The sequence below is a fragment of the Thamnophis elegans genome, chromosome 15 (assembly GCF_009769535.1).
Source record: "Thamnophis elegans isolate rThaEle1 chromosome 15, rThaEle1.pri, whole genome shotgun sequence".
Taxonomy (NCBI): Eukaryota; Metazoa; Chordata; class Lepidosauria; order Squamata; family Colubridae; genus Thamnophis; species Thamnophis elegans.
Window position 1 is genome coordinate 29510668 of NC_045555.1, and position 27673 is coordinate 29538340.

The following is a 27673-nucleotide window of genomic DNA, read 5'->3' on the forward strand; positions in this document are numbered from 1 at the left end:
AACCACTGGTGGGGCTGAGCGAAAGATTGATTACTCCAAACCATTTGGATGAATTCCATATTTTTAACTGCAGTAGCACCATTGAATGCTTTCCATAAAGTTCTAGTGGAACCATATCTGATTTCACAAATATTATCAATTATCTCTCTCCTCCACTCAGGCAAAAGGCATACATAGAAAGATCACAGTACAAAGCAATGCCAGGTTTGGCTCTGATATTTATTGTGTATATTTTGTGGAAATGTTCATACCAGAATGAGATCTATGAGACTCTAATGCACAAGCATTTAGACCAGGCTGAAGCCCACTTAGCCAATTCATAGCATTTTGATAGTCTCTTCTAAGCAGGATGTCAGACTTGTTGTATCAGCTTTCTATGCAAATTTCAAAATAACACCCGGAGTGTCTTTTAAAATCTTGTTGCTAGTATTGTACATGCCAGAATATCCGGGATGTAGGGCCCTTTATATTGTGGATATTATGCCTGAACTGTAATTCCATGATATACAGTAGATTCAATGCAATATATTGTCTATATTCACTCTAGATTTCTTACCTTAGAAATGTTGTTAAACTAATACTTTTTTTAAAAAAATTGGTGTAACTGCATTGGGATATGGACTTCAGGATCAAGTGAGACTCTGTGTGTGTGTGTGTGTGTGTGTTTGTGTGTGTGTAGTATTAGTTTAACATTTAACATTTCTAAGAAATCTAGAAGATAAAAACTTTGAATATACTATGTGTAATGTGTAATGTGTAATATATATATATATAATATATAATATATAATATATAATATATATATATATATATATATATATATATATATATATATATATATATATATATATATATATATATATATATATATATATATATATATATGATTTCTTTTACAACCCCCGGTATGCCCAAATATGGGAGGAAGTTCACACTTCCACTCTCTGTCCTTCAGCTCGTCACAAGAGACCATCCAGGCAGAAACCCAATATTTTTACTGTTGCCTTTTTGTTACATTTGTTTTTTATTTATGCTGATAAATAAATAAAGGGAGACTAGTATAGATCTATTTCAAGCTATTTAGCTCTCATCAGCTAGCCATACCCTTATTGGGATTTGAACCTGGGCTATATAGCATACTAGGCAGACTTCTTAGCCATTAGGCCACAGGCTCTTATCCGTTATCAGCGAAGCCAGGGTGAAAGGTATCTATTAGATTTCTTTTACAACCCCCGGTATGTATATATCTTACAAATTAGTATGTTCTCTCAATGTTCTGTCTCAGCAAATTGCTAAAAATCTTGGAGATGAAGATATGTTACATAATCTTATAAATATCCTGAATGTTACTTTTAAAAAATATTTGATAAAGTCCACACTAAAAGCTCTTAAAGAAAGTTAGCAATCATAGGGAAAGAATCCTTGCAGATGATACAGGTGGCTTAAGTGATTGAGTTAGAAACAAATAAGGAGCGAGATGAGCTGTGATGTCATTCAAACCGGCAGCTGCTAATGTAAAATTGGTACAACTAGAGAGTCTCAGGGATTCCCAGCAGCTAAGCTGCGAAGAGCAATTCTATTTCAAACAAGTTCTGTTATAGCCACACATTCTTTGTTTCTCTCTCCCCCCTCCCCCAAGTCCCATGGAAGATCCATGGCAGCATTACAGATGTCTGTAAATCATGGTATGGCATGTTACCAGTTCTGCAATAGTAGCTATGCTGGAAGGAGGTACAATATTGCATGGAAGCTAATGAAAAGCAGTAGAGAAGCTTTCCCAAATATAAAATAATAGAATTTGAAGGCCATCTTGCCCAACAGGCTTTGAGTACAGTATCAGTATCAGTTCAGGGTAGGATGAACCTACCCTGAAAGGATTCCAGACAGAAGGCTAAAGAGCTCCCATTGTCTTTCTGAGTAATTGAACAAGCAGGAGCCTTTTCCTAACTATCACTTGGAACCTACCTTTCTGCAATCCAAGCCTCTTGTCCTGCCCTCTGGAATGAGAGAGGTCTGCTTTGACCTTCTTCTGTCTGATGTTCTGAGGTGCTGACATCTGGCTTCTTTGAAGAGTTCTATCCTACTTTCCCTACAAGATTCTTCCAGTTCAAGACCTCTGCAGGATTTGTATGACACCATAATGTGTGAGTCCCTTGGACTACAAGGCGATCAAACTGGTCAGCCCTAGAGGAGATCAACCCTGACTGCTCTTTAGAAGGCCAGTGTCAGGCATGCCTCCTTCAGAAACCAAGGAAGAAAACTCCCAACTCCATTGTTTGTGGAATTAAAAAAAGTACTTTTACCGGTTATGAAAAGATAGCAGTGAAAGTAAAGCAAGATCTGAGTCAGAAAGGCACGAACACATACATGTCAAACGATTACCCAACCCCCTCCCTTTAACAATCCCCACCCCAGTGTCCAATCTGCAACTCCCTAAGGTGTCATGTGGGTTGCATTCCAGACAACATCATCACGTTGGTATGCAAGACAGTTGGCCTTGATCAGGTCCAAACACTGACCATCAGCATGCGCAGAAGATGCTGAGAAGAAAACTCACTTTGCCATATCACCTCCAGTACCAATTATTCCCATCCCAAATACCATGCCCCCACCCTCCCCATTTCTATGGCAGCTGATAGCAAGTAAGCAAAACAGAGGCTGACAGCCAGATCCTGAAGATGAAACTTAAATACTCTGGTCACCTAATGGGAAGGAAGGACTCACTGGAGAATGCTGGGAAAGATGGAGGGCAAAAGAAGAAGGAGATGACAGAGAATGAGGTGGCTGGATGGAATCACAAAAACAGTCGGTGTGAGCCTGAATGGACTCCAGAGGATGGTAGAGGACAGGAAGGCAGGGAGGAACATTGTCCATGGGGTTGCGATGGGTTGGGTGCGACTTTGCAACTAACAACAAGAACATAATGCGTGAGGCTTTCAGTCATCTTTATACATAGAGATGATTAACATTGGAATTTAATCAGATCCAATGCTGCTCCTGAGGGGGGAGATGGGTCAGTTTGCTGCATTGCCTCTCCATCGGAGGTTCTCCATTGGTGAGAATTGCATCCACTTCATTGCCCTCATGGCATCCACTCCCTGGAGTCTCCCATTTTTTTCCACAAGGGAAGGCACGGGGGTGTGTGTGTAGAGGGCACTAGTTAATTACAGTTTTATTGCCCCATTAACCATCTGGAGGGAATGCTGGCCTATTTGGGAAGGAGAAAGATTAGGACACTCATGAAAATTTGAGCTGAAAATGAAGCCAGTCCTCAGAGCCTCCCTCCACTTCAGAATGATGGTTTGGCATTCTGTCTGGTCTATGCTTAACATGCTCCTCCATTGGTGAGTGTCCTGCTTCCTTGTCACCTTTTCCCTGCCAGGAAAGCCAGCAGCAACCCCTTTCTGGGGTTGAGGATTTGAGATTTCCATAGGTAGACCTTTCATATGTGCACTCTTGCTTTTGACGTTTCCCCATCTGCTGGTGGACGAGTTAAAATGAAGAGGGAGTGGGGGGGAGCCCAGTTTTGCCCATCTTTCTGTGACTTGGCTGGAAAAGAAACTGGCAGAATTGTCAACTTTTGCCTACAAAACAGTGAGCATAGGAATCAAAACAACACTTTGTGCCATCATAAGGCAGATAGCTCTATTTTTTACGTGTAGTGCAAAACGATGGGCAGAGTATATGCATGTTTTCAGTGGACTGGAGGTGAGTAAAGATGATGTAGTGTGTTCTTCTCCTTGAGAAGTGGTTAGTAGACTGGGACAAAGGGAAATCCTGAAGCGGGTACAACAAATGGTACAGCAAAAAGTCACAAAAAAGATTGGGAAGAAAAGATATATAAATAGTAGAAAGAGAAAGAAGAAGTTCAGAGATTGGGATATAAGATTATTTAAAAATAAATGGAAATAAGGGAAAATAAAAATTGGTAGATGAGAGGAAGAAAGGAAATATGTACATAGATAATAATAATTAGGGGAGAAGATGGAGAACGTTTGTAAGGCATATTCTATTGTGAACTTTAATTAACACTGAAATGTAATATGTATGTATGGTATAGAAAGGATTGCAAGTAAAAATGAATTAAAGATAGATTAATTAAGGTGAATAAAGATAGTAGGCCAGTTGATATGTATTAATAGTGGAATGTGAAATGTTTACAAATAAGAAAAATATTGTTGGGAAAGTTACCAGAGGAGAGAAAAAAATGGAAGGGGAATTTGGAAATATGCCTAACAATATATATTTAAAGTTACAACATGAGACCAAAAATATGGGCGCTTAATGATGTATAACTATGTAACAGTATTATGAGAATAGCTGGAAACTTAAATCCATCTTGAACTTCAGCCAAAAAAGAGGTTTTTTTGGGGGGGGGGAGAGGAAACAAATGGAATTCGTATAAAGGTATACTTTTAAAAGAAGAATAGGAATATGGGAAATAGGTTTTTTTCTTTTTTTCCTTTCGGAATATAATTATTAATGCCACTGATATTAAATGGGTTTGCTAAAAGGCAGAAATACATAACGTAAAATAGAGAATGGAAGGGAGATAAAGAGAGGGAAAGAGAGAGAGAGGAGACAGGAGAGAGGGAAGTAGAAGGGAGGAAAAGAGTAGGAGAAAGGGAAGGTGTGGAAAGAGGGGAGAGGAGAGGGAGAGAGCAAGGGGAAGTAGAGAGGGGAGAGATGATAGAGGGAAGAAAGGAGGTAGGGAGGAGGAGAGAGGGAAAGGAGAACGGTTGAAGATGAAATAGACTATAATATGGTGTATGGAAAGCAGAAGAGCAAATAAAAATTGACGAGGCTTGATGGCAAGAGGAATTGATATATTATTGAATATTCAAAAAATGTTAATTAAGATGTAATGGTATACTTTGGATTATATTGTATGTATGCTAAAAAGATAAAAAACATTTGGCAGAAAAAAAAGGTGGAATGTCAAAAAAGGGAATCCTCACAGTTTCATCCCAGTGGCCAGTAGGATGAACAAATACAAAAAGTAATGGTTCAGAAGTGGATCTTGTAACCTACATAGCTGACTAAAGTTCTCTTCCTTTTCTGATCTCTCCAGGGCAACGACCAGAGACATGTCTGGGGCAAGATTGCTGCGCTCCCCTTCTCCTAAGCAATTGCAAGCTGCCTCACTTGCTTCTCCACTAAACCGAGCCTCCCAGGGACACAGTTCTGAAACAGGAGAGCCCCAAGGTGCCCCAGAAGCTGAGCCATCCCAGAGGCAGCAGCTCCTGGAGAACGTGACCTCCCCGCCAAACAGTGAAGCATACTATGCTGAGACAGACAGTGATGCTGATAACATCACCCAAGAAAAGCATCGGAGAGCTCGCAAGAAGACTCCCCGTTCCCCCCCAGGGGCACCAAATAACAAAGCGGGTGAGCCCCAGGATGAAGTCTCTGAGCAAAGTGGCTATGACAGCACACCTGAAGTGGTGGCACAAGGTGGAGAAGGAAGAGGGCTTGGCGGAGTGGCTAAGAGGGAGATTGTTTTTCACCCAGAAAACTACACAGATGCAGCTTTCTCACAGAGTGAAGTTTTGCTACATCCATCCTTACCTGAAGAGATGGAGGTTCCCCCTGAAGCTATGCTCCTTCCACATGCAACTAGGACAATTCGAGCAGAGCGGCACTTGATCCCCATGATAGGTCCTGTGGAGCATCCTGTCGATGAAGATCTGACTACCAGCTATGCAGAGAAAGCAAAGCAAGCCAGTAGGTCTTCTGTAATGATGTTCTTTTCCCCTACTAATGCTTTTCGTAAAATTTCATTTTAACTGGTGTAGAGTTTCCATTTCCTGAATCATGTTGCTTTGTGACATCCTGACCCAGTGAGCAAGGGGTGTGAACTGCACGGAAAATATACTTTTGTTTGGTAATGAAGAAATATCCCCAAAGTCAGATGCAGTCTAAATGTAGATTGACTTTTAGCTATACATCTTCCTAGTAAATAGCAAATTTTGAAGCTCCAGGTAAAGAAGATTAATTTTAGGATGAGTAACCACAGTTTGCATGTTGGAGGTTCCTAAAGGAATGCTGGGAAACTCTACATTTTAAATAACATTTGAGGGAGGGGTGCAGAATAGCCCTTCTCTGATTGAGGCTTTAGAGACCTTGCACCAATCAAAACATTTTTGGTGAAGCAATGGATCAACACTGACAGGGTAAGCCACTAGTACATGAAAATAAGAGCAGACTCCACTCCCTTCTAGTACTGATGATGTTAGCTAGTTTGGTAATGAAACATCCACAAGAAAACCATCAAGTTCAGAGAGCACCAAGGACCCCACAGTTCAACTCTGAGCTACAAATATTCTCTTCTATTGATAAACACTTTTTGGTTAGAGGCACTCAGAGCCTGCCTTATATGAGATGGTTCCCAGTGGATTTCATTCTAAATTTTGGTATGATTTCTTTAAATAAGGAATGTAGAATTATAATGGCTGAGTCTTTGATCCTTCATACATAAAAAAAATACAAAGCTAAAGGGTAAACAAATAAAGAACAGATTTGAAAAAAGAAAAGGCTCAGGAAAGAAAAATAGTGAAAGTGTAAGAAAAAAGAGGAAAAGAAGGAAAACTGAAAAAGAATGACTTCCAACTTTCTTTGGTAAAGATATAAGTAAAAAATATATCAAACTCTTATTCTAAGATTAACATTTTACATTATTTCCATAATCCCATATCTAATCATCAAAGCCCCAGATCAACTTTTAATTTCAGTTTCTCACAAAAAGTTCATATCGGTTTAATCACTATTTGTTAAGGAAAGCACAACTCATTTATTTAATTTCACCAAACTCTAAATAAAACAGGAATGGAAAATCCTAAACTCTAGTCTAGACCCATGCTTCTCAACTTTGGCAACTTTAGGGTGCATGGACTTCATTTCCCAGAATTCCCCAGGCAGCATGAAGTTTGCCCATCTTAAACTTGCCAAGAAAGTTTGAGAAAGGCTGATCTACAGATAGGGATTTTTCCATTCCTCGTTCACTGGTTCTTGCTTACTTATAAGCAATCATAATGCAACATCCTCACTCCAACTCCACCCTAGAGAAATCATAATAGCAATAGCACTTAGACTTATATTCTGATTTACAGTGCTTTACAGCCCTCTTTAAGCAGTTTACAGAGTTAGCATATTGCTCCCAACAATTTGGGTCCTCATTTTACTCACCTTGGAAGGATGGAAGGCTGAGTCAACCTTGGGCCTGGTGAGATTTGAACTGCCAAATTGCAGGCAACTGGCAGGCAACAGAAGTAGCCTGCAGTATTGCATTCTAACCACTGCACCACATTTCCTTAAATGTGCTCCTCCACAAACAGATAGGAAATGCAACATGGGTATTGATGATCAAAACTGATTTCTCTCTATTCCACTGATGATCTTGATAATTCTAGGATGATAGCTAAGAATGTAAGTCACTGAATTCTCGTACTATTCTTCAGCATCTATCTGTCCAAGCCGCAATGGCTACTGGTGTTAAATGTTGAGAATACACAAACTCACCACATGCACAGAACAATAAATCTCAACAATAATTGACATTTTGGGACATTGTAATATTAAAATGAAATAAGGAAACAGTATCCAAAATACATAGAATTCTAGTATAATTCAGTCTTCAAAATGAATTATTAATTAATCTTTTGTTTATCTGTGTTATATAATAAGAGGAAGAAAAACAGAGACAAACTAGCTATTCTGTAGCTATTATGTAATTTTGAATGCTTGCAATCAAATAACTCCCAGAGCTCATTGATGGAACTTATCAACCAAGCAGAATGCTCAAAGGTTGGCTTTGACCTTGGAGTACTTTGTGATGCCTAAAGCCTGCTGGTATGAATGAACAGATGTTTACACCCCCTCCCTTTAAAAAAAAAAATCCTTCCTATTGCAATTAATCAGCATGAGGAAAGTATTTAGACTAGACAAATTGCTAAGGGATTATCTCAATTCCCTCTTGAAATGGGATGTAGTTGAGTTGGGTGGGTGAGAATCCTTAGTTCCTCCTCCTCGATTGGCTACTTCATTGTTATCATGCCCCTCTTGGGGCTTTCTAGAAAAAGATTTTTGGACCTCAGACTCAGCCTTAAAATGTAGTGCTTAAGGCACTAGGTGAGAAACGAAAGACCCAGCGTTCTAGTCCTGCCTTAGGCACCAAGGTAGCTTACCTTGGGTAGGCCAGTCATTCTCCTAGAAGGAGGCAGTGACAAGCCATTTTTGAAAAACCTTGCCAATAAAACTGCAGGGTCTAATCCAGGTAGTTCCTAGGAATCAAGATTGACTTGAAGGTACAAACAATTTACATTTATTTGCTCTATGGGCTTTTCTCGCATTTGTTCATCATGACTTGGAAATCTTATTGACTGTTCTTATGGAACATGATCTAATGATACAGCTTAATAGAAGGAACCCAATTAATTTTGGTTGGGTGAGCAAAAACAGCTAGAGACAGATAATCCCTAGCTGTTTTTGCTCACCCAACCAGAACTTAACAACCCACTTTGTGCCATGTAGGGCTTTATAGATGAGCTAGAATTTGCTAAGTTCCTTTCACTGGCTGAGGCTGGTGCTGGGCCAAATAGCATATTAAAAGTTTTCATCTATTTCTGCCAACAACGGCTTTTCCATGGCTTTGCTTTCTACTGTTGGTATTACTTGGGCAGAAAGACAGTGCTAGGTTGCCTACTCTGATTTACTTAAGTACTTATTTATATAAACATTTTCTATATTTACCTGTCTCACTACTATGACTCAGAATGGTGAACAGGAATGTAAAACAAAACCAAACAAATAGAATAAAAAATAGGTGCAATAATAATATACAGGTAGTCCACGGGTTACTACTATAATTGAAGCCAAATTTTATGTTGCTAAGTGAAACATTTGTCAAGTGAATTTTGCACATTTTACAACTTTTCTTGCTACAATTGTTAAGTGAATCATTGCATTGTTAAGTTAGTGACATGGTTCTTAAGTGAATCCGGATTCACCATTGGCTTCATTTGTCAGAAGTAGCAGAAGCTGATCACATGACCCCAGGACACTGCAACGATTATAAATATGAACCAGTTGCCAAGCACTTGGATTTTGATCATGTCACCATGAGGATGCTACAATGGTTAGAAGTAATTCACAATTACTTCTTTTCATAATTTACTTTATTCAGTGCTGTTGTAACTTTGAACAGCTGCTAAATTAACTGTTATAAGTCAAGGACTATCTGTATGCCAGAGGTCTAATCAAATGGATTGTTCCATTTTACAATCAGTAAAAAACAACAGCCAGAAAAATAAACCAACCAGCAAAGTGTTGTTGGAAGAAATACATCTGGTTCAGTTCCATGTGGGGAGAAAGACACTGGAAACATGGAGGCTGTTTGGAAAAATGGTTTATTGATGGGCAGGACCATGTGGGTTTGAGGTCCTGGGCAACTGAACATATGGAGTGGAGAGTGAAGGTTATTTATACCCTCTCTTGGGCTTTACCCTTGAGCTTCCTGTTCCTGTGGCAAGAGCATGTATTCTATCGGTTGCTGTCAGACTCCCATGAGGCTACGCAGGGGTCATAGATGAGGTTATCTGAGTTCCCAGGTTTGGTTGAAGCTTGGGATGATGCAATGAAGGAATTTGTTGTGCAGTTCCTAGTGTGGCTGAATGGCTTTGCCCTGAAGGATGATCCCATCATCCTGGAGCTGAAAGTCTTTTGTTTTGTAGATAGGCTGGGCCAGTCTTCTTAATGGGCACCAAATATCTGCTGGAGGCAGGGAGCTATTTTCTGTCTTAAAAACATGTTTCTTCTTTTATCATCCAGGGAAATATAATATTCTGCCTTTTTAAATATTTCCTAAAAGATTTCACTCTTCTAGGAGATGGGTGGGTGCTAACTTTCTACAGTATTAACACATACTTACTTCTGGGTTCAGCTTATATTAATTCACTGGACAACCGCCACGGGCAGCTGCCACACTAAAATCACTTTCAACTGAACACAGAGGCACAACTGGTTCTTTAGAACACACAGAGACCCAGGGAATTTAAAAGAATAGCAAACTTTATGGAATGGAAGCCAAGTCTGGGTCCTAAGAGGATTCAGGGAATGGGCAGGCTTGAGGATCCCTTTTATTCCCCCAAATTCTTGCTTTGTTTTGGTACAACAATACTATGTTATATACCAGAGGTCTGATCCAAAGGATCATTCCATTTTACAATCAGTAAAAAACAACAGCCATAAAAATAAACCAACTAACAAAAGTTACCAAATCTCCCATGGAAGTGCTTAAGGGAATAAGCAATATTTAGCCAATAAGGTCAGCAGGAGAAGGTACTGTGGAAGAAAAGGCACAGCTTCTGCATTGCTCACTAGAAGATACCTGTCAGTTCTGATAGGGTGAACCAAAACAGCTGGTGACAGGTGACCAAAGGGTTGTCACAGATAAACTCTAGGCCATTTAGAACTTTATGGATCATAACCAGCACCTTAAATTGTGCCCAGAAGCTTCCTGGAAGTCTGGGGAATGTGCAAAACAATGAACGTATTGTGGAATGCTCCAAACTGTTTATATTACTCCATTCTGGGCAGCTGCAGCTTCTGAATGCTCTTTATAGGCAGCACATTATAGCAGTGGTTCCCAAACTTGGCAACTTTAAGACTTGTGGACTTCAACTCCCAGAAATCTCCAGCCAGCTCTGCTGGCTTGAGAATTCTGGGAGTTGAAGTCCACAAGTCTTAAAGTTGCCAAGTTTGGGAACCACTGCATTATAGTAATAAAATCAGGTGAGTGATTGTAAGTAGAGTGCAGTTGGTATACAAAATGAACCTCTGGAAATGCTGTGAGACTCAGGACCTGCAAATTATACACTGTCTCTATTTGGTGAATTCAATCTGACTCAGAGGTAAAAATGGAAAGTCTCCCAATCTACTGGGCCTCAAAACTCACCCAGTGTTTCTAGGATTGAAGTGAAGTCTGCTCTTCTCCATCCAGAGTCCTATACCTCCTACTTCCCCCAGACAATGGGAAAGAGCCTTGATGGCATAACTTGATTTGACCAGGATAGATATGTATGGTTGGGTACCAACAGTATATTGATAATGACACTCCATGTTGGTGACAACCATACCAAGTGGCTTTATGAAGACATTAAATAAGAATAGGGAGAGAATAGAGTTCAGAGACACCATGCAAACCAGGAATGCTAAAGGCTGAACAAAACTAGCCCAGCTGATCGGTCAGTTAGGCTGAAGAACAGAAAGGATGAAGTAGAGGGAGATCTCTCAAATGTCATGTTAATTCCTTCTGGTTCAGCCCACATCCCTTTTCCAACCCAGGGATCTCTCAGCTGGACTTGATTTAGACACAGATTTATCCATTTTCCAATAAGACCAGTAGACTCATCTTCTTACTTAAGTGACAATTGATCAGTGCAGAGGCTACACCTAACTTCTACCCTTTGTCAATCCCATCAGACTTTAAATACAATGATGGGTCATAGTTGGTTTTATTTTGCCCCGGCCCTTTGGAACGAGCTCCCCGTGGAGATTCGGACCCTCTCCACCCTTCAGGCCTTCCGGACGGCCGTGAAGACCTGGCTGTCCCAGCAAGCCTGGGGTTGAGTTCCCCCCCACTACTCGAATTTGCTGTGTCTGTTGTGCTTTTAAACTGTTTGTATTGTTTGTTTGTCTTTGTCTCACTTTTTGTAATTTCCCCTCCCTTGGCTTTGTTCAGCCGCCCTGAGTCCCTTCGGGGAATAGGGCAGCCTACAAATTGAATAAAATCCAAATCCAAATCCAAATTTTGGCTTGCTGACACTAGATGGCAGGAGAACAAAGTCAAGAGAATCTATCAATTGCTGCCCTTATATTGTCTTCCAGCAATGATCTAAGGACAGGACAGCTTACAAACCTTGGTAGATTATACGTTGGCAGTCAAAGGACTACAAATCACCAGCATATTTTTCTAGCAATTCAAGAAGGAATATTGATTAATACAATTGTGAGGCACATCCTCATAATTTCCCTCCCCTCCAATTTATTGATGTGAGGAGTGTAGATTTGGAATACATGTTGTTAAAGTGGACTGTGGACAGTGAAAGATTTGCTAACTCTGCTTTACTAAAAATAGTAAAGATTATCTGAAAGAGCTTAATACAGGAAATGAGGGTAATGTCTGAACCGAAAGGATTTTGGTGTGGTAGTGTTATGTGCTGTTAAAGATAACATTAAGGTTTTGTTTAAGTACTGTATTTCCTAACAATGGGAAAATATAGAAGGAATTCCTGCCTGTTACTGGTGAGACATTTCACTTCAGATTCAGGAGCTGCACTTAAAAATTGGCAATATGATGGACTGAGTACCACAGTGCCATTATTTTGAATCTCTGTGTGACATTAGGTTTGGAACCATTTTAGATTTCAGGGATATTTTATGCAATGTCTCAGCACAGACAGCGAAGGAAGCCGGGAGCACGATTGATGTTATTCTAACTCTCTGTTTAGGACCTATTCTGCAAGCATACACATTCAGCATTGACATGCAAGTATCAGACCTAGCAAAAAGGAAGAAAAGTGAAAACAAGGACATAAACAGAGAATGCTGGCGTCTTTTACTTGCTAGGTCAATGCAAAGGAGGTGGGAGATTCCAAAGAGCATTTTATACAGAAAAATTCTCACACCTAATTTCCATCTTATATTCTGTGGATCTTGATACCTCTGCTGATCTTTGCCTCAAGTATTAGTTCACATTTTGTGCTGCCGGATGAATGTTCACTTTGATGCTTTCATTTCTTTTCTTAAAGTCTTGTTTACCATTCCTGCCCTTGAGATCATGATAAATACTTTCGTTAGTTTTTTTATATTTAACAGCTCTAAATGGGTTAGGTCCAGTGGTGGGATTCAAATAATTTAACAAGTGGTTCGCCCAGGGTCAGGTTGGCTGTCATGGCACATCCCAGCCACATATGCGGGATGAGCCTCCTGTGACAGTCACCCTGTTGTTAAATTATGCCCCACCCCCACCCCCAGCTATCAAAGTGGATCCTGGGTGTTGCGCTGAAATGGATAAATGGCAAACAGAGTCGCTGGCACAAAGGAAAGAGGAGGAGCAGGGAGAAGAAACAGGGAAAGCGGCCTTCTTCCCTCATGCCGGCCGCTCCGTTGTCCATTTCTCCATTGCCACGCAGTGCCCAGGATCCACTTTGATAAGGGGGGTTAATTTAACATTCAGTTTTTTCCAAAACTGGTGGGAACCAGCTGGTTTAATCTCTACTCTGTATTTTCTTACCTTGTTAGCTCCTCCCTCCTTTTTCTGGTAATGCAAGGGTACCATACAATAGAGAAGAAAATTGTTAAAGAGCAAGAAAATAAAGATACATAAAAATAATGTATATCACTTGCCAATCTTCACACACATACAAAAACACACATCACGATTAACAGCGCTGCCTGGATTCCTTTCCTTAAGAGAAGTCAACTGAGTTTTATTGCATTTCTCTATAAAAGATTTATTTACATAAATAATCAATAGCTTACTCTTTAGAGGAATATTTTCAAGGAACAAGAAACCACTTTGGTAAAAAAAAAAGATTAAGAATAAGAATGAAAGTGAGGTTAGAATTCATATGGTCCCTAGATTATATAGTTTGTTAGCTGCAAGTAAGGAAGATTTAAAGAACTCATTAAGGAAGTAAAAATGAAAATTCATAAATTAATTTATTAATTTATTAATAAACAGGTTAATGTTAAATATTAAGACTGAGGGAATGTTATTTTGCCCACTTTGTGAACTCAGAGCTGATGGCAAAGAAATGAAAGTAGTACAAAGTTTTGTGTTTTTGGACTGCGAAGTAGGTAAAAACAGATAGTATGCTGTAGAACTAGAGAGGATATGAATGCTAGAAAAAAAGCAGTGACAGAAAAAATAATCAGCTACGGTCAGTGTTAAAGTGTTAAAGCAATGATCTTTCCAGTGGTAATTTATAACTCTGAAACCTAGTCATTAAGAAACAATGAAAGAAAGAAGATAAACACTTCTGGATTTGGACATGGTTACTAAGGATACAAGAACATTAAATAAAAACTGATTTTTCTGTTTTGGTAATGATTAGCCAGCAAAACCCTGCATACTTTGAGCTCATTATATGAACAAATGTTGGAATAGAAAAAAATAATGTATTTGGCAAGTTTCAGGGAAGTAAAAGATGAAGAATCCACTGGATAAAGTAGATCAGAGGTGGGTTGCCAATTTTTCTAGTACCAGTTCGGGTGTGCTCCCCTGCGTGCTCCCCTGCCACTTCTGTCCATGAGCAGAAGCAGGGACGTGCAGTCAGGGAAGGCAGGGGAGGCAGAGCCTCACCACTGTCATCATGAAAAGAAAAAAAAATGTAAAAGGAAAAAGGCAAGAGCTGAGGTCAGGCTGAGCTAGTTGCTGCCAGAGTCATTGTGGATGACTCTGCTTAGTGCTTAACTGTTTTAAAAAGCCTCTAAAAAAGTGCCCTCTACAGGAGGAGGCAGGAGAACGACGTGCCTCATCTAGTCTGGCATTTTATGATCACTCAAGCAGAGTTAAGCAAGGGTTAAAAGCCGAAAAATTCCTGACGTAGATGAGGCAATTGTTCTCCTGCCTCCTCCTGTAGAGGGCACTTTTTTAGAGGTATTTATTTATTTATTTATTTATTTATTTATTTATTTATTTATTTATTTATTTATTTATTTGTCTTGTATGCCACCCACTCCTGGAGGACTCCGGGCGGTTCACAAAACAGTTAAACAGTTAAACAGTTAAGCACTAAGCAGAGTCATCCACAGTGACTCTGATAGCAATTAGCTCAGCCTGACCTCAGCTCTTGCCTTTTTCCTTTTACATTTTTTTTCTTTTCATGATGGCAGGCAAGAGCAGAGTTGAAATCCTCTCCGAAACAGCTGGAAAAGGTATGTGTGGGTTAGAGGGAGGGGGAGGAATTCAAACTTCATCCTCAAGTGTAGATCCCTCCCCAAGTGTAGTTTGATTGCAGGCAGAGCCACGTTGCCTTTACACACACACACACACACACACACACACACACACACACACCTGGATAAAACTATATAAGCCCAGCTTCACTGATTACAAGTTTGAAAAGGCAATGTGGCTCCGCCTGCAATCAAAGGCTCGGATCGGCTGCAATCCAACTTCTGTGTTTGTGTTTGTTTGAGAGAGAGTGAGTGAGAGAGGGAAGGAGATAGTCCAACCCAACTTCTCTATGTGTGTGTGTCTGTTTGAGAGAGGGGGGAGGGAGGGAGAGAAGGAGGAAGGAGAGGTAGGGAGAAGAAAAAAAATGAAGGAAACTTTTTTACAAAGGAGAAAAACAAATGCTGTCACTTTAAATCGGAACTGAGCATGCCTGGCTGTGGAATTCTGGGAGTTGAAGTCCACAAGTCTAAAAATATTTGAAACCCCTTTGTCAGTGCCTCACCAGCCATGAACCTCACCGCACGTCACTGCTGAAGAAGTGTCCGGGTGGGTGGGCGGAGCCTCCCGCCGTCACTACTACCGATTCGCCTGATCCGGGCCAAACTGGGAGCAACCCACCTTTGAAGTAGATGGAAGTAAAGGAACAAAAATCCGTCTGGTTCAGTTCCAAGCCAGGAGAAAGGCTCTGGAAATAAAATGGAGGCTGATTGGAAAGAAGGGTTCTGTTTATTGATGAGCAGAACCACCAACAGCCTATTGTTCTGGGGCAGCTGACTGAGTGGCTGAATGAGAGGATGGATCTTTATAGGTTTTGTTTTTGAAATGCTTCCGGGTGCGTGCAATGTAGTGAGTCTGGTCTTTAGAATTTTGAGGAAGGGGGGTACAAATTTTAATCCTAATATTTGGAGCTGAAGGTATTTTGTTTATGAATAGATTGGCCCAGTCTTTCTTATTGGGCACAAAATATCCATCTCCAAAGACTTCAAACATCTGCTTTACTATAATATAATAATTATGTTATGATATTATTATGTTATGTTATATTTTTATAAATATAATATTCTACCTCTTTTAATATTCCCCAAAATATTTCATTCTCTAGAATGAATCCCCCTCGCCCCGGAGCTTCCCACTGAAGTATAATGGAAGTTTGTTAAAACAATCTCAAATTATTGCCAGGAACAGGTCAAATGTGAGTGCTTGAGAGGCTGTGGCACCTAAGTAACAATATGCAGAAATTGTATGTAAGATGCCAGGCCACATTATTAATAGCTTAATAATTTTCCCTTGAGATTTATATACATTTATGCAAACTATTCTGGATAAGCAAAAGCAATATTATGCAAAGCACAGAAAAAACAAGAAATACTGAGCAAAATCTAAAGGCAGGAAATATGAGAAAATAAAATATAATTAAAATCAAGTTTATACCAAAAACATTCATTATGCCCATCCATACCTTTCTGTTTTGCAAACTATCTTCTTTCCACTGTGCTCATGTATTGATTCCTACATATTTTTTTTATTTTTGAAACTTCTTACCTTTTCCTTTTTGAAGATTCATCCAACCATGACTTTCCTGAACATCTTCTTTACCTATTACTTTTCCTTCATGCATTTGTTTTGCAATTCAACCTACATTCTTTTTTTTTCTATATGACCAAATCACCCAACAGGATCCTTCTGTTTGCTATTCATTCTGCAATATTTATTGTTTTTAAGTTTCTCATTCTCGCAGCATTCGACTTTTACATGCTTTCTGAGATGCCTAACTTTCACTTCCAATTCATATAACAAAGCAGTCAGAAGTATTTTTTTTCTGTTGACCAAAAAAAAAAATCATTCTTGACAGACTACATATTACTGCTGTCTTTCTAACAGTGTTAACGTGTCATTTTTTCATCAGATTTCAAGGGTGACCAGTGATGGCAGGGATTGCAGTCACAAAGCCTCGCTGTCTTTTTGTCAAATTTCAGAAGCAACTGTTTAAAACAACTGGCTAAGCCATCCCTCTCCCTTTAGGACAAAAGGATGCCATCTTCCATTCTTAACATATGTTCAGGCATGTCCCAGTCATAGCATATTCCTACCTTGGTGGGATGGAATGGAGTTGAGGGAATCAAATTGCCTCTAATTCTTTTACCTTTGTTTGTATTGTGTGCAGAAGTAACCCAAATGCAGCACAAGAGAAGAAACCCTACACTTATCACACAGATTGGATTCATACAACATAGTTGGATATCATGTGGTTGGATTTATAGTTTAGTGTGTTACATGAATAGAACCAACAAAGCGAGAGCCAGCGTATTTAGCGATGAAGATTTTAAACCAAGATAAGAGATCTATGTTGAAATGTATTCCCAGCCATGAGAGTTCTCTGAGGGACTCTGGAATAATTCCTCTATCTCAGACCAGGAGCATAGAGCCTAAGATTTTAGTCCACTCTGGGCTAATTTTGCATCTATCCTTTCCTCTCGGTCCAATTTATCTCCTAGAGATGTTGGTGTGGGGGGAAAACAAACAAACAAGAGCGGAACTGTTTTGAGCTCCTGGAAGAAATACATCAAACAACTAAATACTGTATATACTCGAGTATAAGCCTAGTTTTTCAGCCCACTTTTTGGGCTGAAAAAAGCCGCCTCGGCTTATACTCGAGTCAGTGAAAAATTTGCCCGAAATGGAGGAGAAAAAGGGGCGGGGCCATGCCGCTGGGTACACTCGTGAATGGCCCAGTGCCCCTGTGAGTTTCCCCTCCCTCTGTGTCAGTTTGCCGTGCAGCGCGCACCGCACCATCCCCCCTCCTCACGTTCTAATGTAATGCAGGGCTGTCTTACGATTCCCCTTCCTCCCCCTCCTGCCGCTCTGCAACGATGTCCCACCTCCTCCTTGTTATGGCAAGCAGCCACATAGCGATGTCCCACCTCCTCTGGTACAGTGATCCAATGATAGGAATCACTGTGCCGTGTGTCATAGGAGGCGGGACATCGCTCCCGCGGCTGCACGGGACATCATCATCACAGCGGGACATCAGCATCATGAGGTGAGTGAAGTATTTCATTGAATACACCGCTAGTTTACTCTTTTTCTTTGAAATAAATATTCAAAAACATTATTGGTATCTATTTTTATTTTTGAAATTTACCGGTAGCTGCTGCATTTCCCACCCTAGGCTTATACTCGAGTCAATAACTTTTCCAGTTTTTTGTGGTAAAATTAGGTGCCTCGGCTTATATTCGGGTCGGCCTATACTCGAGTATATACGGTATCTCTTTCTAGTCAGGGACTTAATGAAATGAACTGTTGGTGTTTGTGGAAATCTTTATAAAAATTACTTTTTTTGAAATATTTTTAAAATGTTAATCAGAGAAATCACTTAGGGAATGCAGAATGTCCTTTCCTGATTGAATGTTTCCAAGTAAAGTTTGGACAAATGTCAACACGGAAACTTTGAAGAGAGAAAGTTTATCTTAGCAAAGAAATGCCTAGTGTATGTTACTCCTAAGTTGATGAGAAATGCTGAATTATTAAAATAAGCTTACATTGTACTTCAGAGTTTAAAAGTGATTAAAAAGAAATGAAAATGAGTTAAAATTAGAGCCGAGTGATTTAATTTCCTGATAGCTTGCCAGGAGTTTCAATTACTTTCAAGTGAGTCTATTTATCTCTTTTGAATAATGTACAGCCATGACATGAATGTTGGGCAAGGCATGTTCAGCTGTTCTCTTCCATCTGATTGTCCTAGAGGGGTGAGCCATGTTCTGCATCATAACTTATTTTCATAAGTCGAGTCAGTACAGTGAGATGTACCTCAGAAAAGCCAGATAAATCATATGTGGCATTTCTAAGGATACAGAAGAAGTATTCGGGACTGTGGGGCATTCAAAAGCTGCATGTTGATTTTAACTGCTATAACTATGACCTGCTTCAAAAATGTTTTTTTTTCTGAAAAACAAGCATCTAGAACTTATTATATAAATTAAAATTTGAATAGATAAGCAGATGACAGCCAACTCACAATCTATGTGTAAAACAAAAAAATTCTAGGCTGATCTTTATAATAATATAATGAGCAGGCAAAACTATTATTACCAACTCTGCACAAAAAGGCACATAAGTTAGGAGAGAAGAAACATAAAAATTAAAAAAAAGTTTGAAACAGTCTGTATATTCAATTGTAACCTGGAAATATGTGCAGTTTGAATAGGACCAGTTTAGATACAATATTTAAATGGTTGCGGAAATGTTATTGACACCAATATAAAATGGCTGCCCTGAATCACAAGCATACATTACAAAGACTGGAAAACTACAGTTTTCTGCTGTAAATGAAACTCATTTCAGAGAAGGTAGTCCACTAAGGATAGATGGCTTTGCCCAAGATTCTGTGTCAGAACTGTGACTGAATCTCACCCCTATTCTTCTCTCCTTCAGGATCACCTAGCCCATCTTCCCCTCCTTTCCTTAATTTCCCAGATATGATCTCCAATTACAAGATGCGGGATTATAGTTGGGGCCATCAGAGAAATGAGAAAAACTTCCTTCCGCTTTCCCACTCTGGGAGTCTGCTGTTGTCTTTTTTCTGTATTATATTCAGCTTTATATTTTGCTACCATGCATTATTGACAGAGCAAAGGGTGGGGGGGGATAGCAGATATGAATATGCCCACATGCATCCTGCAAGCCCACCTTAGGTCAGATCCTGAATAATCAAACCCATTTCATTTGCAACACATTCAAAATTTGAAATTAGTATGTCTCTTTCACTTCTTGGCCTTTTGGCCAAGATCAAATGTTGTGTATGCATGTATCCCTTTTCCCCAACAAGAAGCAGCCATTAAGCGGGAGAGCTTTCATCCAAATCAAGTACTTATTTTTGTGAAGAAAGAGATACGGTCAATTGTAACAAGATTTAATTAAATATTATTTATTTGTATCAATTGTATCTTCGACTTGTTAAAAAAACTCACAATTTAGCAATAATATTGATAAAACGGTTAACAAATGACCAATCAAACACCACTAAAATCAATAAAACTAGTAAGAACAGGGTAAGCAACATCATCCATCTTGTTAGACCTGGAAGAGCTCAGCAATTTATAAATCCATGATGAACAAGCAGGTATTAGCCGGCCTTTTATGGTGGGGGATATGCCCTATTTGGGGCAGCTCATAGAGGCTGTGTGTTTAGTGTACATCTTCTAATGTGGCCTCCTCAGCATTTAAGGATGTTAAAGGAAGAGTTACAGATAGTCCTCAACTTACGAGCACAATGGAGCCCAACATTTATTCATCTTAAGTGAGAAATTTGTTAAGTGAATTTTGCCCCATTTTTTTACTTTTTTGCCACATTTGTTAAATTAGTAGCATGGTTGTTAAGTGAATCTGGTTTCCCGATTGCTTTTGCTTGCCAGAAGGCTGCAAAAGGTGATCGTGTGAGCCCTGCAACCGTCATAAGTTATTGTCAAGCATCTGAATGTCAATCATGTGACCAAGAGCTTGCTCCAATGGTCATAAGTCACAAAGTACCATTGTAACTTTGAAAGTCACTAAACAAACTGTTGTAAGTTGAAGATTACCCAGATTCGTAGGTCAACATTATTATCTTGAGTGTTGCTTGGCATCTAACCAATACAGTTAACCATTACAGCTGTTTCAAAATAGGGTTACATGATTCTTGATAACTGTCCCTAGCAGCATCATGGCAGTCACAATTGTATTTTCGATTACATTTTCAAGGGCAATCCTACATAAAACACATTGAAAAGATCCTAAAAAGTTATTAACAGCACTTGCTAGAGTATTTCTGCTCAGTAATGGCTACAGTGAGTACAACAGCAGAGCTAGAACAATGCTGACACATCTGGACTTTCAATGAGATCAGGAAATAACCCTCAAATTATTTACCTGCTCATTCAATCACAGAGCAAAAATAGATTGCCTTCTCTCCTAAATCAGAGAATGTTCTATGTGCTGAGTCATCAGCATGCAAGTAGAATCTTGCCTCATATTGGGCACTGTTCCTTCCTAATAGCTTTTTATCAGTTTGAAACAAATGCATTCCCTAGCGGAAATTCATAAGATCCCATGGCATACTTGTAAATAGGATCAAGCAGAAGTGACATTTTAATCAAACAGGCCTACAGGGTTTTTTCAGTAGCATAAAAAACTATAAACAAGTCTAGAGTAATCAATAAGAGTACATTTCCTTGGTCTCTATTTTTCTAAAATAGGCCATTTTTCTAAACTTGGGATTAAAGCTATTATTTTAAAACTGAGAATGCATGGAATATTGCTTAATATAAAAAGGAGAATTAAGTAGGCTTTTCAAAATTATTTTGGGCTCAGTTGAAATTCTGTCCTTTATTTCTAAATTTGAGGAACCACCCCAAAGCCCAAGAACCTTCACTGTTCCAACTATTTCATTCTGCAATGGCAAACAAAAATGTGGGAACTCTTGAAGGAGGAGGTAACGTCACGACAACATGAATGTGCGGTCTTGATGCTCTGAGACTGCAGCCGATACTTTTGCCACTGGGTGATCCAATCGGACCTAAACTGTCCCGAAGAGATGGTGAACAGGAAAAATACATCTTGCTGACCTCAGGAACATCGCAAAGTCCCTGATCGATGCAAGAGAAGTTCTTCAAGCTGGTGACAAAAAATCCAGCCAAGGCTGACGAAGTCGGGGTGGCTCCAAAATGGAAGGATACAGAAAGAGAAAGTTTTTCCAGCTGGTGAGGAACTTTTACTGTTTTAAAAAGAGACTGCCTATAAAAAACTTAAAATTAATTTAAATTGGAGAACAGAAGAATCAAGCAGCAGAATTAAATTTGGGATGGTTTTGGACAGTGGTTATTTTACTTTTTAAATGCTATCTTCACGGATGGAATTTATGCAAGCCTTTTGAAACGGATGGATTAAGTTTTCTTCTTCTATTTTTTCTTTTATTGTTCTCTGTAACCTATGGACTAAAGTTTTCCTCTTTCATTGCTGTGGGTGTTTAACACATTTAAAGATTGGATAGTTTTTTCTAACTTGAAATACAAAAAAGATACAAAAGAAATAAGGAAATTTGCAAAGGTAATACTGAGGCTGGAAGGTTTGTGTATTGGAGTTTGTGTATTGGAATTGGAACACTTTTTTTTCTTTGCTGATTGTTTTGGCTTGGCACTGCAAGGTCTTACTGCTTGGTTATAGCGAGTGATAAGAAGGGAAGCATACAGATGTCCCTTTGAAGTATATTTTTAACCAGAGAAAAGTGAAAACAAACATTTTTGTGAATCTATGTTTAATTTTATTAACTTTCCAAGCTAGAGCAGCTGTGTTTGTTAGCTGGAGAGAATGGCACAATTTCAAAAGCAAACAGAAATCTCAAGCTTGCAAAAGATACTCTCAGAAATACAGAAATTATCAAATACATATGAGAGGATAAAGAGGAAGCTGGAAGACTTAAAGCATAAAACAGCAAAATATGATGAGGATGATTATCAAATGCAAAATATGGTGGTTAAAACTCAAAAAATCGAAATGGAAAGTGAATATAAAGAGTTTAAATTTGCTGATGTTTATGGTGATTGGTTGGTCTCTGACAATGGAAAGAAAGAGGAATTAAAGGGAGGGGGAATTTATCCCAGAGGGCAAGATACAGAAGAAGAAAAAAACCAAAGAATCTATGGATTTAAAGAGAGAAATTTTATTAGCAATAGCATTGATAACACTACTGACAATCAAAGTTAAGCTGACTAAGGAAATAGAAGAAGGGCATCAAGATTACGTGAGAGATCTTATAAGCAAGGAGTTGCTAAGAGGAGTCCATACAAAGTTGATCAAGGAGATGATTAGAGGACTGGCATCACAAATGATAGAAGATATGAGACTGTTTTGCTATTGGAAAGATACAGGTTGATAGATGGAAGAATATAATTTAAAACTAGTTAAACTTAGTGAATTTTATTGACAATAGATATAGTTTAAATAAATAATTGATAATTTTACTAATGTATACAATGTGTAGTGTTATGATGAGTATAATTGGATATGAATATTGAATGGTACCTGTTGTGGGGGTCAGAACAGGTACCCATATAAGAAAGATTGGAAATCCTTTTGGATTACACATAAAGGTTAATAAAAAAGGAACCAATTTAGATACAGTTAAAGTTTTGATTATTAGGGGGAAAATGTTATGATACAGGATATAGTCAAATAAAGGAGGGATAAGAATAACAATGTGTGTGTGTGTGTGTGTGTGTGTAATATAAGGAAACTGGATGTAAGTTTTAAACAGTGATTTCGAAAGGAGGATTAGAAAACCTTGTTATTAAATATTATGGATGTTTAGCTAGAACAGGACATAAGGATTCAGTGTTAGTGGAGGATTTTAGAAATAGTAATTGAAAGGCCAGTATGTGGTTATGTATTAAATTTTGGTATATTTTATGATGAAGGATGCTTAAACAATTATAGTCAAATGAAAATGGAGATGTGATGATATTGACATATAAATATTTGAGTTAAAATGCTTGAGTTAATATGAATTATGTTTGTTGACTGTGGAAGATATGCACGAAAGTCTTTTTGTATAACCAACTGATACACTTTCTACAGCATGTAAAGAAGGATATTGTGTTTTTTTTAAATAAAAAATAAAAAAAATATTTAAAAAATGTGGGAACTCTTACTCTGAGATTACCCTAAGAGACTGGCTATTTTGGTTATTGCAATCTTGGGGATGAGTAACTATTTTCCAAATCTCAATAATATTTGTATGCATTTATATAAATTGAATTTGGTCCATACAATATATAATTTGTGCCCTCATATGCTGCATATCCATGTCCTTTCTCAGAATTTCCTCCTAATGTCACTTGGTACAACAAATGTTGAGGCTGATCTCTCCCTTTGTCCTTTTGCCAAGAAAGTTCTTGCCAAGAACTAGAGCAAGGGTCGGCAACCTTAAACACTCAAAGAGCCATTTGGACCCGTTTCACACAGAAAAGAAAACACTGGGAGTCACAAAACCCTTCTGTTGCCTGACTATTTCCTGAGTGGCCAGAAAACTAGCATATGTAGTTGGATTAAATGTTCTGTTTTCTTCTGAAACTTTTCTTGGATTTATCCATGGTTGACCTACCGGGGGTCAAATAGCTCAATAAATCACATGCTGGTGAGTGTCGCACATTGGCAATTGTGATGCATATTTTGAGTGATATGGAGCCATAGCAGAGGAAAGAAAGAGCCACATGTGGCTCCTGAGCCGCAGGTTGCTGACTCCTGAACTAGAGGATAGATATGAAACTTGAAGACAGGTATAGGGTGCCTTCTATAACATATCTGCTAAAGAAGAAAATGGTCATAAAGAACTTTGCAGTATCTTATTTAGATAGATATCATAAATATAAGGTGACCAGACATAACGCTTTTGGCGGGACACCCCCGCTTTTTTATGCATTTTCCCGCATCCCGCCCGCTTTTTTAAAAGGCACGCTTTTTTTGGCGATCGCAGCTCCCGCCCATCAGCTGCTGGGCTGGCTCATCGTTCTGTTCTATGCTACCTACAAATTTAAGCCAGCCCAGCCTGCCGCTCACTGATTTGATTGGCTGGACTCCAGCCAATCAGTGAGCTGGCCAACCAGCTCACTGATTGGCTGGACTCCTTAGCTGAGGACGCATGTGCGAGTCTCCATTTTATTTTGTCTTTCTTGTTGGGGTTGCAGCTGCGCTTACTGGTGGTGAGTAAAATAAATCATGTTTTGTAAAAAATTTTACTTGGGAGTAAATTTTACTTACTCCCGAGTAAAAATTTTACTCGGGAGTAAAAAGCGGCTGCCGGTCGCGCAGAGAACTTCCACGTGGTTCCATCCAGACTTGCCGCCCGTGCTGGCTGTGAACTCCGCAAAGCCAAAGGGGGAGAAGGCAGGGGGCTGTCTCCTCCTCCCAGCCCAGCAAACAGTCCTTTTTTCAGCTGTGCAGACAACTTCCACGTGGCTCTCGCAGCCGGGCAGAAGCATTTTTTCGGGGGAGGGCTCTGCCTTAAGCAAGAATTGCATTAAAGACCAGAGCAACAGGTATTTCCTTATTTGCCTGGAGACAAATAATTCCTAGGGATACTTGCCATGTTCTTTCATCACCATGACGATCTTATTTTTTTGAGCTAAATGTATTTTTCCAGTTTGAATTGGGCATAATCTTTTTTTATTGATCCACTGTCAGGAAGAGGGATTATAATTTAAAACAGATGATTTCAGTGGCATCTTTTTTATTAATTTAAATTTCTTTCCGTTCTCCATACCCATCTTCTTGTATCAAATAATAGCTGTGGATTCATTGGTATTAAGTGTATATGTTTGAAGCAGTGCAGGAAATCTTGAAAACTTATGAATTTCTCTCCCCTCTGTGGCATTAGGCCTTAGTATCTGATTTGCTATATAACTTAGCAGTAGTTATTAGCACTCTTGGTGAATGATTCCCTTTTCTCAAATTATCTTGAACAATAGTTTGCAGTGTTTTCATATCTTGCACCCAGCTTTTTAAATTTATTATTAAATAATTTGTATTCTATCAGGGGCTTTCAGCAGTTTACAGCAACAAAAATGCCAAATAAAATTATATTATTATAAAATCATTGTAACAATTCCACAAAAACAATAAAAAGAAAATCCAGTGATAAAACCATATTAAATCCCAATGGCTCTAGAAGACAGAATAATTTGTACAGCCTTCCTGAATGGACAGCAGGTTAGGGCTCCCTGCTCTGGAGGAGGTTTCCAAAGGATGGGCACCAGCTGAGACCTTCCTCCTGAGAAAGCCCTACCTTTGTCATGAATGGGATTACAGGGCCTCCCCAGAAGATATTTAAAGCTCTGGTAAGATAGCTTTGAGGGGGGTGGTCTTTAAATATTTGGACTTTAAGCTGATTTTGGAACATCTGTAAATTTGAAAGCACAAAAAATGCTATTGGCTTGTTTCCAGATGAGTCATTTACTGTAAGGAGTATAGGCTCAATGTATTTTAAAATAATATTTTATTTATTGTGCATATGATTTTTTAAAATAGTGGTATTCTGTGTTGATTCTTTTTTTAAATTGTCTTAGACTATTTAAAAAAAGATTCTATCCAAAATAAATTGAAACAAGCCATTTTTAAAATTTCTATGCACAATACTTTGAAATGGACTCAGGAGTCATGATTGACACTGAGTGAATTTGCACTTTTAATAATCAGGAAGATACAATGGCATTGAAAAAAGTGACTGATGACCATTTTTCACACTTAGCGACCATTTTCACACTTAGCGACCGTTGTGGCATCCTCATGGTTACGCGATCAAAATGTTGATGTTTGGCAACGGATTCGTATTTCTGATGATAGTTTGAAATGGTGACAGTATAAATTATTGCTGGTGTAATACTTAACAATGGTTTTTAAGGATTTCTTTTATTTATAGAATACCTTTTTTATTATTTTGGGGGGATTTTTACTTTTAAATTGTTTATAAAATGTATTTACTACAAGAAATGTTCCTTTTTGCAAATGTGATCTTTGCAAATCTTTGTGATGCAATATGTTCAGACCAGGTTTATGTGTCTCAAAGTGGCTGCTATTCTATGGGCAGGCCAGGTTGGTGCAAGGCAGCTTTGCCAGATTTGGTGTGTTTCACCCTCATTGAATTTTATATCGTATAAAGAATGGAAGGAGGAAGGAAGGAAGAGAGGGAAAGAGCAGAAGACAGATAAGGTGAAGGTAGATAAGCAAGAGGAATGAAGGAAGAAGTGAGGAGTCTCGAGGAGGGGGAAAACATTTAGTGACCAAAGTTACAATGGCATTGAAAAAAGTGACTGATGACCATTTTTCACACTTAGCGACCGTTGAGACCATTTTTCACACTTAGCGACCGTTGCGACCATTTTTCACACTTAGCGACCGTTGCAGCATCCTCATGGTCACGTGATCAAAATTTTGTTTGGCAACAGATTCGTATTTATGCTGGTTTCAGTGTCCTGGGGTGACCTTTTGACAAAAAAATTTTTTTTTAATCAAGCCCCCCCGCCCCCCCCCCCCCCCCCCCCCGGTCAAGGGTGTCCCTCTTTTCCAATCTGAAAATCTGGTCACCTTACATAAATATGAAGATTTGTCCAAAACCAGCTCACATTTTTATGATTGTACAGCTACTCTAAACTTCTATGAACATGAACAAATAAATTCAAAATTATCTTGTTAGCATAAAATTAATTTTGATTCCATCATTTTAATAATGGAATATTCATTTTCTATCTGCACAGAGCATTCTAGATGTCTGATCCTTCTCTACAGACAAGAGAAATTAGGTAACAGAAAAGGCTATTGGTGTTCATGAAGTTTTGTCTCACAGAAGGCTTCCCCGTAAATCAGATAGGAAGCACAATTAGATGAGTTAATTATACACTATAGATTAACAGAATCTTGCAAGTCTGATGAAACAAATTTGCCATTGCCACTTTAAAGCAAGTGATCAATTAGGCAGTCCGTGAACAAATGTAAAGAAAAAACTCTAATGTCATATTGCCTTAGTTGCTGACATACCACATGTTTTTTACATTTCGTCTGTCTGAATAGGGATGGACAAACTTCCAATGTGCGGGGTCATCCAGCTTTTTTTTTCTTTATCTCCATCAGATCACACAATCTTTATATTTAAGTTAGGCTCAAGTCAGGGAACAGTATATTCAGATTATG

The 27673-nt window shown here is 38.8% G+C and overlaps 1 protein-coding gene across 1 annotated transcript in view; it reads left to right on the top strand.

Annotated features, from left to right (window-relative positions):
- Positions 1 to 27673, top strand: part of SYNPO2L (synaptopodin 2 like) — a 64659-nt gene that overhangs the window by 29253 nt on the left and 7733 nt on the right. Inside the window, exon 3 of the mRNA XM_032232258.1 lies at positions 5072 to 5724. Coding sequence (XP_032088149.1) covers positions 5072 to 5724 — 653 coding nt within the window. The remainder of the gene's footprint in view (positions 1 to 5071; positions 5725 to 27673) is intronic.